Here is a 12,063-nt window from a genome sequence, read left to right as displayed (position 1 = left end):
ATTTGCAATGCAGCTCAAAAATTACTTCTGCTCTAGGTTTGTGGACTATATTAGTGTGGTGTGACCAGTTCCTTAACTATCTGTTCTTAGGCTCTCACTTTACTGAGGAAAAAAGTTCCTACAGGAAGACAGGGCTACTGCCACTCCTATACAGAGGCTGGTACATTCTGCTCCTTGGGTGTTCTTTGCAGTTAGATCCTAGGTCTACCCCAGTTCCTGCCCCCTTAGAGTTGTCAAGCCTAGCTGGCTGTTAAGAATGCTACTCAAGACTCCTGCAGCTACTCTCCTGTATAGGAAAGCATCTAGCCTCTGGGAACTAGATGGAAATAGAGAGGCCCTACCTCTAAACACATGAGGAACACCCTCCTACCCACTAACAGGTAGGCCCATTTTCCATGATCTCACATTGGGGCAAAGTTAAACCTGGAACAGGGATTCCAGAAGGTAGACAAGGAACAAAGTGGGAAAGAGTTGTTTACACCTAGCATGGTTTGGAGTCAAGAAGTAAATTTTTTTTTAAATAAAATTATTTTATTAAATAAAATTTAACATGCCAAAAACAAAGATACCTAATGAAGTTTCAGAAAGCCTTACATTCATAAACCAGATATAGCATCTCCCAACAAGCTAACCAGTGCTAAGAATTTAGATTGCTTGTCACCAGTGGCTATGACAAGTTGTAGCTTTTTGGAGAGGCCACTTGCATGCAAGACACCATCATTCAATAAAGCAGGTGTTCATGCTACATGTTCAAATCATATGATATCAACTGATTAACATGGACTTAGCCCTGCACACTGCTAACAAGTCCCCAGGGGCCATCTACATCCATAATCAGCAAATGTCATATGCACAGAGAAGCTGAAAACAAGTGCTGCTGCTTCCTTCAGTAGGAATCAAGAACAAAAATATGGCCTATATGAATTTGCCACATAATTATAGGGCTTCATGCTTAAATTAAAAATGCTTACAATAGTAAAAATTCACATAAAAGTTAACTTGAATGCAACTAAAAGTTTCAGGACCAATGCACAGAGGTGGTCTTCAGGTGAATCTCTTGGTAGTGTTTATACATCTGCAAAAAGAATAAAAAGCCTTTAGTACTTAGGGAAATTGATTCAAGTTCTTCAGCTATAAAGTCTCAAGAATGTTTTTCAAAGTGGGCACCCTAATCTTCAAGATACTATTTGGAATGGCACATGAATATAACATGATTGAACCATTTTCAAGAAATGCGAGTCCAGTAAACAGAAACTACCTACTCCGTCTGTCCAACTGCAAAAACATACCAAATACCATAAGCAGCCATCACAAATCTCGAATTCAGAAAAGAAATGAAAACCTACCTACAGCTGATCACAAAGATATGTTTGCTTTCCTTTCAAATCTACCCTTCAAAAACTATATGAATAACCACATTGCACAACACTATTTTAACTCCACCAAAATGTAAATCATAAGTCATTTTGAACCGAAAATTGTTTCTGGATAATATGGGATACAAGAATGCATAAATAAGTAAAGACAAAGGACAAAGAAGAAAGTAGAGTAAGATTACAATAAGACTTTACATTGAGCAAGTAGCATCAAATTAAGTGCAACTTGGCCTAAGAGACCAAACACTACCTTCAGTAATCAACATCCATTTCAGAAATCACCTCAAACCTCCCTAATGGTTTTTTAGTCCAAATTCCAGGTTATTTGCATTGCAATACCAACAAAACTAGAGCCATTTGGGGGTCTAAAACATCTTGGGATGGGGGAAGGGGCAAAAAGCAAGAAATTGAACTAGTAATAGAATTTGAACCTGTGATGTCATCGCAGTTATCCAGAAGAGCTGGAGTTGGATGGTTATTTCTTCTGATGCAGAAGCTAAGGGGGGAAAAAAGGGCAAATATTCCAAAATTACTGCACAGAAGTTTCATTTTATTGCTTCTATAGATTTAACTTTTACAAGAAGATTGTAGTGTGGCACAGTTATCAGCATTAAGAATGCATGCATTCCACCAACCACAAAGTCAAAATATCAGTTCACAAGCTATTACAGGTGCTGCTAGTCTTGGGAGTCATGGCATTGTGGTTGATGCTAGTTTATGGGACAAGGAAATGGTTTAGAGTCATAACTGATGCCTGGTCACCTGAAACCTAGTATTTCCTGATGCAGATGTTAAACCAATTCATGACCTACACAAAATGCCTTCTGTTATATTACTATAATGTATTCCATTACTATGCAACCCAAAATCCTTCTGTAAACCAAATATCTATTCACTTCTTACTTCCACTATTCATGATGTATTGTAAGCCACATTGAGCCTGCAAAAAGGTGGGAAAATGTGGGATACAAATGCAATAAATAAAAGCCAGCTCAACATATGAACAGCTGCAGTTTTACTATGGCCCTCCCAATTTCTGCCCTAAATTATGCCCCATGAGTGCACACTGTCCGTGGTCCTATATCCCCCAAAAGCCTTCCGCCTCCGAGTATGAAGTCCATGCAAAATTATCCGGTGCCTCCCCCGTGTTCTTTTGTCTGTGCAGGCCTATGAAACATGGCCATCTGCCTGGGGTGCCAAATAGGAGTCTGTAGCTGCTTATACCAGGGCTGTGAGCACCTTCTGCTTTAAAAGGGCACCACTGTGGCCTTACTCAGTTCATCTTCTAGCTCAATGATTCTCAACTTTTCTTCTGTTGTGACACAATGTTCATGTGTGTGACATATGGAACAGTTTTATTTCACACTTGCTACACCTTTTCTGTAGATATAGTCAGTGGGTTTTTTTTTATGGCTGCAAAAATAGATGTAAAAGTCCTATTTCATTGTTAGAAATCATACAAGAAAAATAAAATTCTTAATTTAAACCGTTTGTTAGACAATATAAGTCATTAAAACTTCAAGAATAAGAAAAAATTAAAATAAAATTAATCTTCACTTTATCAGTGAGAAATCTGGGACCAATGCATTGCATGCTGTTTTTCAATATGGGGTTGAATGGTAAGCAAATTGACACTAAACTCAAGAAATTGTTATCCATTCTACAGCATAGAAGTAGGATGGTTCCCTTTACAGGTTGTCATACAAAATAATTCTAAAATTCAAATTCCGATGTCACTTCAGTAATGGCAACATGAAATCCCTCCACTACCACATACTGCAAACGCTGCAAATATGCCACAAACTATGTAGCAAACAGAACCTATGGACAGCAGACACACATTACGTCCAATCTAAGGCTGGTAGCTGCACTTATCGCAGGGGGTAGTGGGGAAGCAAAATTAGGGACCAGTTATGGTGTTTTCAACTACCCAACTCTCTGGATCTCTTCTCTGCCCAGCTTACAGGCACAGATGGTTGTTAAGGAAAGTATAAGCTTGCTATCTATGCCAAATAGACACCTCCCACCTTTTGGGGACACACTGGTTGAGAACCACTGTTCTAGCTCGAGCATCTGTGGGATTCCGATCCCTCCTTCAACCTTTCTAGGATATCTGGTCTTTTCTCTAGACTCAAGTTTGTCCCTGCTTCAGTGTTCATGCAAGAATGAAAGAATATGCTGAAAATGCAGCAAGGAACTTTAGTGTACTTTCCAAAATAAAACCTCTGTGACGCAAATAGGGATTAGGTCCTAACCTGACTAGAAAGATAAAACTGATACCACCTCCATCACTAAGAAATTAAGTGTTAATAAAATTAGAAAAAAAAGTGCTTCCTTGAGGCCTTATGGGAAAGGGGGAACATGGAGGAAGGGAAGCAGAAAGCCACAGATTCCCCCACTCCAGAATCTGTGATTTTACCCAGACATAGTATAGCATTTGATTCTATAGAATTGAATCCATGAGTCAAGACAGTCTCTCCTCCTAGACCAGAATCTACCAACTAAGATTGAGGGGGGGGGGGGGGGGGGGGGGGGGGGGGGGGGGGGAGGGGAAGAGAAAGGGAACAGCCAAAAAGTGGCCCCTTACCAGATACAGGGAATACTTTGCTAAGAAGGAGTTTATACAGTGGGGGAAATAAGTATTTGATCCCTTGCTGATTTTGTAAGTTTGCCCACTGACAAAGACATGAGCAGCCCATAATTGAAGGGTAGGTTATTGGTAACAGTGAGAGATAGCACATCACAAATTAAATCCGGAAAATCACATTGTGGAAAGTATATGAATTTATTTGCATTCTGCAGAGGGAAATAAGTATTTGATCCCCCACCAACCAGTAAGAGATCTGGCCCCTACAGACCAGGTATATGCTCCAAATCAACTCGTTACCTGCATGACAGACAGCTGTCGGCAATGGTCACCTGTATGAAAGACACCTGTCCACAGACTCAGTGAATCAGTCAGACTCTAACCTCTACAAAATGGCCAAGAGCAAGGAGCTGTCTAAGGATGTCAGGGACAAGATCATACACCTGCACAAGGCTAGAATGGGCTACAAAACCATCAGTAAGACGCTGGGCGAGAAGGAGACAACTGTTGGTGCCATAGTAAGAAAATGGAAGAAGTACAAAATGACTGTCAATCGACAAAGATCTGGGGCTCCACGCAAAATCTCACCTCGTGGGGTATCCTTGATCATGAGGAAGGTTAGAAATCAGCCTACAACTACAAGGGGGGAACTTGTCAATGATCTCAAGGCAGCTGGGACCACTGTCACCACGAAAACCATTGGTAACACATTACGACATAACGGATTGCAATCCTGCAGTGCCCGCAAGGTCCCCCTGCTCCGGAAGGCACATGTGACGGCCCGTCTGAAGTTTGCCAGTGAACACCTGGATGATGCCGAGAGTGATTGGGAGAAGGTGCTGTGGTCAGATGAGACAAAAATTGAGCTCTTTGGCATGAACTCAACTCGCCGTGTTTGGAGGAAGAGAAATGCTGCCTATGACCCAAAGAACACCATCCCCACTGTCAAGCATGGAGGTGGAAATGTTATGTTTTGGGGGTGTTTCTCTGCTAAGGGCACAGGACTACTTCACCGCATCAATGGGAGAATGGATGGGGCCATGTACCGTACAATTCTGAGTGACAACCTCCTTCCCTCCGCCAGGGCCTTAAAAATGGGTCGTGGCTGGGTCTTCCAGCACGACAATGACCCAAAACATACAGCCAAGGCAACAAAGGAGTGGCTCAGGAAGAAGCACATTAGGGTCATGGAGTGGCCTAGCCAGTCACCAGACCTTAATCCCATTGAAAACTTATGGAGGGAGCTGAAGCTGCGAGTTGCCAAGCGACAGCCCAGAACTCTTAATGATTTAGAGATGATCTGCAAAGAGGAGTGGACCAAAATTCCTCCTGACATGTGTGCAAACCTCATCATCAACTACAGAAGACGTCTGACCGCTGTGCTTGCCAACAAGGGTTTTGCCACCAAGTATTAGGTCTTGTTTGCCAGAGGGATTAAATACTTATTTCCCTCTGCAGAATGCAAATAAATTCATATACTTTCCACAATGTGATTTTCCGGATTTAATTTGTGATGTGCTATCTCTCACTGTTACCAATAACCTACCCTTCAATTATGGGCTGCTCATGTCTTTGTCAGTGGGCAAACTTACAAAATCAGCAAGGGATCAAATACTTATTTCCCCCACTGTATATGCATGAAGAAAACGGAAGCAGGTCGTCACTGGGGGTAATTCTATAAGGAACAGCTTAGCTGTAGGTGGCAAGAAGTTGCATAAAATGACTGGACTACTTCCATTAGTGGTTACTTGTGCATGACACTTCCAATACAGACTAATTGGAAAATATTTAAATTAAAATTAGTTATGATTTAACAGAGCATAACTTTGGCAGTGGCTATGTGCATAGGTAGGCATGTGTTGTAGCACACTCTAGGTGCCAGCATTCATATCTATAAAGCTGGTGAAAGTGCTTATGCCTTAAATATTTTCAGCTATTGCACTAGTGTTCTATTTAAAAAAAAAAACAAACCTATTTTTAAGAATAGACTTCAAATAGACACCATAACCTGCACCTTTAGAATGTGCCCTGTATACTGAACTACTCCTACAAGGCACATAGCTAAACCAAGTTCAAACAAGATTGTGGCCCAAGTAACGGGTAACATTTTATATAGGGTGGGGGAGGAGTAAAAAGCAAGCAAGCAAGCAGATCCTCTTCCTATAACCAGAATGAGTGTTAAAAGGCTACCAAGTTGACACAATTGGAGCATCTAGTGAGACAAACCCCCATTTCCCTGTGGCAGCTCAAGGATAGACTAAACCGTATGGCTAAGTTCCTAGAATTCTGTAGACCTTCATATCAAAGTAAACCCATTGAAATATTAAGAACTATGCCACTTAGGACTAGATTCTATATATCATACCTTAAAACCACAAAGACACCTCTAGACGTATTCACCTAGCGCCCATCTGTGCAACTCACAGGCAGTTACACCATGTAAATCTTGCTTTAAATGCCAATGCCTAAATTAGGCGGACTGGGTGTATTCTGTAACGCACATAGTTTTAGAAACGCCCATGACCCGCCCATTCCATGCCCACACACCTCTAACTATGCACATTACTTTACAGAATGTGCGTAGTTGTGTGTAAATTCTAGTTAGTGCCAATTGCTTAATTGGTACCTATTGGCTTGTTAGCCAAGTGGCCACACAAATCCAGAATCCGACAGATTTGTGCGTGCAACTTAAGACACTATATAGAATCCTGAGGATGTCTGGATTTTTTTTTTTTTTTTTAGGGAAGGGAATCCGATTTTTGAAAATGGACAAGAGACAAATGGGGGTACAGGAGGAAGCCGACGTACTCAACCCTTTCCTCAATCCAGATTCCCTCCAGAGCTCACTTGGAAGCTTCCCCCCCCCCCCCCCCCCCCCCCATTCTTTAGTTCACATAACTCCTTAACCTGTCATTCTCATTTCCTATCTGATACAGACTTGGTACTAGGAGGGTTGTGGCCACACAGTTCCTTTAGCTGCTTCCCTCAGCAGTCTATGGCTGAGGCATTGCCATCTTAAACCATGGGGTACATGTTTTATGCACAGAAAAGCATGCATCCCTGCAGAAGCAGCAACCCAAAGCACTGCACCATTTCCTGGATCACTGTGAGTGATGAACCAAGGACAGGGAATCGACTTTTGCTCTTCCTCCCCCCCCCCCCCCCCCAAACAGTACCACCACTGAAGAATTTTGCTTTTGCAGCCATAACCACAGTCTCTTGGGACCAGAGTTAAAGGTGCTTGGAAAGTTCAGCTAGTGGCCTAGCAAAAACATGTATAGCAGCAGAGGCGAGAGACATCTATACTCACAATATGCCAAAGCTCATGCCAGCCAAGCAAGCCAAAACAATGAGAACAGCAATCACTGAAGTCCTTGTAAGACTGAGGGCATGCGGGTCCTTTGCCATTACCTGCAGCAGGTCCACATACTGGCACCTATCTCCATTATACCCCGTTAAGCATCTAGAAGACAAGACAAGTACTATCAAGTACAGGATTGGCATTTGACATTATAAACCCCTTTTAAAAGGCAAACTGACACAAAGTTGCTTTTTGTTTAGTGCTGACTGATCTAAGCACCTGTATACAAAATTCAGAGAATATAAAAACCTTAACACACATCAGATCCACCAGAGACATTTTTTCTTATTGCAAATAAATATTTTGCATGACAAGTTTGCAACAGTCCAGTCCTAAGAGACCATTTCTGAACACTGTAGCTGGGGGGAGGGGGGGGGGGATAGTGGGATTTTAGAAAGGCTTAAGGCTTTTATTGCCTGTGGAAATGTTTGGCAGATAGTGTTTGTGCAATAGGATAAAAAGCAAATTAGCTTCATGGCTGACCTATCAGAGCACATATTGTAAAGCATTAGGCAATAACAGGAGACAAAAGACCCAAGCTCAGCTGAGAGAGGAGGCAGCTTTTGCTAGGGAAAAAGGTCACTAGGAGTAAAGCATGTACACTAAGGGTGGCTGCAGTCACGTGCTGGGCTACATGATACACAATGATAATGCACTGTTCACACACTACAACAGACAGCATTAAATGCATTTTAGAGCCAACACAAAAGAATGAATACAAGTGTTATTGTTTAGTAAAGGGAACTTGAGCTGTGCACTACCCAGCAATATGGAACACACTTCAGTTCACAAACTGCATGGATGATGTTCTTGCTCTCACATGCAAAGACAGAACATACTTGCATGAGATATATACAGAAAGCTGTGACCAAAAGTGTTCATATAGGTTTGATTTTTTTTTTTTTAATTTTCATGAAGTCTGTGTGGCTATATGTCTGATTTTTAAAAAAAATGAAAAACCTAATCACCTATAAAAATGGTTTTATATTTGCATTATCATATATAAAATTTGTTGTTCGCTCCAATACAATTCAAGAATCATTTTTCCCCAGTTTACCAGTTCAAATATATAGATGTCATATTCAGATACAATAGAAAGTTGTAGCCTTGCAGTGGCTTACACAGTCATAAGCACTATGTGGCATTTCTTATACTTTATATGCCTGTCTCCTGCAAACCTTAGTTCTATAGCCAAGACAACTACATCCCCCCCCCCCCCCAAAAAAAAGGAGGGCCCTATAACAGATAGCTTACCTGATGAGCAAGCTATGATCAAATTTAATTGAACTTTAGTTTGGCAGTAGACTATTTTTAAGTGTCCCCACCCTCAAGACGATCACTTTTTTGCATGAGCCCAATAGGCAACATTTTAGATATATTTATAGCCTGCCCTTATCCAGGGGGAGGTACAAAGAAAACAAAAATACAGAACTTGCTAAAAAAAAAAAAACCCAAATCTATAAAGTATCTCATTAACATCCCATAAAAAGAATGCATACCTCCAAACAGCTTGATTCATTTGGTAGGCCCAGTAATTGAAAAGGTAATTCAGCTTTTTTTTGTTGTTACATTTGTACCCCACGCTTTCCCACTCAGGGCAGGCTCAATGCGGCTTACATGGGGCAATGGAGAGTTAAGTGACTTGCCCAGAGTCACAAGGAGCTGCCTGTGCCTGAAGTGGGAATCAAACTCCAGTTCCTCAGTACTAAAGTCCACCACCCTAACTACTAGGCCACTCCTCCACATTTGTACCCCACAGTTTCCCAACAATGTCAGGCTCAATGTGGCTTACAGCGCACCACAGAGGCAGACGCCAATGCAGTAAAATGAAGCTAATATAGTAAATAACCTACACAAGAAAAGGATGAGCTAGTGATTAAGGACAGACTGATGTGCCGTCATGATTCTATGTTTATGCAGAGGGGTCCCAGGGAATGTAATAAAATGTGATCACAGAGTATAACCCAGAGAGTGGGGGGGGGGGGGGGGGGGGGGGGTTTCAACTTGTTCTTTCCTGTGTTCAACTTGTTCTCTCAGAAGGCACAGAAAAGTACAAAAGCAAAAAATACCCATCTTTCTCATCCAGATGAGGGTTAAGGGTCCTAAATTTGAAATCGAGAACTCCAGTGTTGCAGAGCCACAGAAATGGCAAGACATTTGTACTGCTTAGTCAAGAATGGTGAGCCAATCCCTTTAACCCTCTCTTCCACCCCCCCCCCCCCAAACACCAATAGGTGTCCAGTTAGGAAGTTGGTCAACCCTAATCACAACATTCCTCCTCAGTCTTTAAATTTCAAGAGCAGAGGGAAATAGTATAGAAGGGATACTGTCCAGTATGTAGCATTATGCATAACAGCTTGTGTATGGATCACAGGTGGAGATGCTCAGTGAATAGATGATTCCCTGTGTCCCCCTCTTCTAATCATGCTATTGGGAATTTCCACACAGGGTTCTCCTGCAACGTAGAGCCTCCCTACACTCTGTTCTTGGACTAGTATTCAAGAGCAACATGTGAACACCGGTTAAAATGTCAGGACCAGATAGAATGCCAAAATCTTGAAGCCACCAAATATCCAGCTCAAAGAAGAGCACTTTAGGACCATGTGCTACTGGAACCACTGGAGCATTAATACAGTCCCCTCCTTATAGCTGTCTAATATTCAGGACCTGACAGTCTCCCCACCTCCCCAAAAACAGGATTAGAGGTCCACATGCCAGACCCAACAAAATAGACTTAAAGCCAGACCTGCTGAATGTATTCTGAAGAGCTTGCTATTATGTAGTATCTCTACATAGATAAAATATAGTGAAGGCTTGTGGAGAAAAAGCAGATGCAAGAAAGAGGGTAATGAAGGGGTCTTTTTCCTGGTTTTCATATCCTTGGGCTATGTTTACTGTTTTGATAAAAGTGTTATAAGTGGCTCCTTAGAAGTGCTTAGTAGGGTGAAATGATCTTGGGTATTTTTTTTGGGGGGGGGGGGGTGGAGGAAGACCGGAGAGCTAGTAGCCATGTTTCTCACCCCTCCCCCAAAATTGTGATCGGTTGGTCAAGTATTTTTATACAGTAAATTGTAACAATTCTTGAGGAAGGGTAGAGGAGAAGCTAGTTTCACACACCAGGTGTTGCACAGCTGAAAGAGGCAAAAGGCATTTTATTGGATAATGGGAAAGGTAGCTGTGGTGGCAAGTGAGCCATTTGAGCTTAAAATAAAAAAAAAATACCCAGTTTTTGGAAGCAGACATTGACCAATGGTCAAACGGAATTTATTTATTGTATCCCACATTTTCCCACCTCTTTGCAGGCTCAATGTGGCTTACAATGTAATGTTCTTAGTGGTAGTAGCTTAGAACGTAATCACTTATTTGTTAGAGATATTGAATAACATATTAGAAGTTTAGAGCAAGCAGATATAAAAGTAGTTACTTATTGTTAGATATAGATTGAGTGATATAGTAGAAGTATAAAGCAAGCAGATATTATAAAAAAGTTCTAAGACGTGGGAGATGTATACATTTATATTTGTTATGCTGTGTAGTATGCCTTTTTAAAAAGATGGGTCTTCAGTGATGTTCGAAAGTTTGTTAGTTCGTAGATCCTTCTCAGATTGTGCGGCAGTGCTTTCCATAGCTTGGCACTCAAGTAGGTGAAGTTTGCATGGGAGATGAAGATTGAGGAATGTGTGGGCTGATCTTTTGGCGTTCCTTGTTGGTAAGTCTATCAAGTCTGACATATAGGCTGGGGCGTCTCCATGGATGATTTTATGAACTAGTGTACAAATCTTGAACGTGATGCGTTCTTTGAGTGGGAGCCAGTGTAGCTTTGCTCATAGTGGTTTAGTACTTTCATATTTTGCTTTTCCGAATACAAGTCTGGCTGCGGTGTTCTGGGCTGTCTGAAGTTTGATTGTCTGCTCTTTACAGCCAGCGTATAGTGCATTACAGTAGTCTAGGTGGCTGAGCACCATTGATTGTACCAAGTTACGGTCATTGGGAAGAACTGTTTTACTCTTTTTAATTTCCACATTGAGTGGAACATCTTGGTTGTGTTATTCGTATGATTCTCAAGTGTTAAATGACGATCGATAGTCACTCCAAGGATTTTTAGGGTGTCCGAGATAGGGAGTGTCAGATTTGGTGTGTTTATGGTGGTGAATTTGCTTGTATTGTGTTGAGAAGTGAGTATTAAACATTGGGTTTTTTTCTGCATTAAGTGCCAAACTTGGAATTGAAAGAATATTCCCCTTCACAGGAATATAAAGTGCTCATACCGCACCCCCACATAAAGATACCAGTGGAAGACTTTGCGGGAGCATAAAGTGCTCATACCACACCCCCACATAAAGATACCAGTGGAAGACTTTGCGGGAGCATTGGACAGAGCCCAAAAACAGCAGCAGGAGAGAGGATAATAGGAGAGCACGTGTGGAGTTTTGTAGGGGCAGCAAGGGTTATTGCGCCCTCTCCTGCTAGTTTGTCGTCTCTTACTGTTTATTCAATTACTGCTCCCTATAAAAAGCTCCACAGCCACCCTCTAGCCCTTGTCTCAAATCTTTGGCCATACAGTTATCAGTGGGTAGTATGAGCACATGTTCTCCATGCCTAGCTCTTTCATCCACTTTGAGATCTTGGGATTCAAGGAATCACCACACATTGCTGTGAGCTGCTGAGGCACCAGACTGAAAGATGTTTAAGCAAAGGTCCATGTGAGATAACAGGCATGGGACTTCTAGAAGAGCTGC

At 41.7% G+C, this 12,063-nt stretch overlaps 1 protein-coding gene across 1 annotated transcript in view; it reads right to left on the bottom strand.

Moving 5' to 3' along the window:
- Nucleotides 1-534: 534 nt before the first annotated feature.
- Nucleotides 535-12,063, bottom strand: part of LOC115471193 (protransforming growth factor alpha-like) — a 28,713-nt gene continuing 17,184 nt past the window's right edge. The window contains exons 6-8 of the mRNA XM_030204889.1: nucleotides 7,274-7,426; nucleotides 1,808-1,872; nucleotides 535-1,075 (exon numbers count right to left, since the gene is read on the bottom strand). Coding sequence (XP_030060749.1) covers nucleotides 1,068-1,075; nucleotides 1,808-1,872; nucleotides 7,274-7,426 — 226 coding nt within the window. The 3' untranslated portion in view covers nucleotides 535-1,067. The remainder of the gene's footprint in view (nucleotides 1,076-1,807; nucleotides 1,873-7,273; nucleotides 7,427-12,063) is intronic.

The sequence above is a fragment of the Microcaecilia unicolor genome, chromosome 5 (assembly GCF_901765095.1).
Source record: "Microcaecilia unicolor chromosome 5, aMicUni1.1, whole genome shotgun sequence".
In the NCBI taxonomy this organism is placed as follows: Eukaryota; Metazoa; Chordata; class Amphibia; order Gymnophiona; family Siphonopidae; genus Microcaecilia; species Microcaecilia unicolor.
Note: the sequence above shows the minus strand (reverse complement) of the source record. Positions and strands in the feature narration are given on the sequence as shown.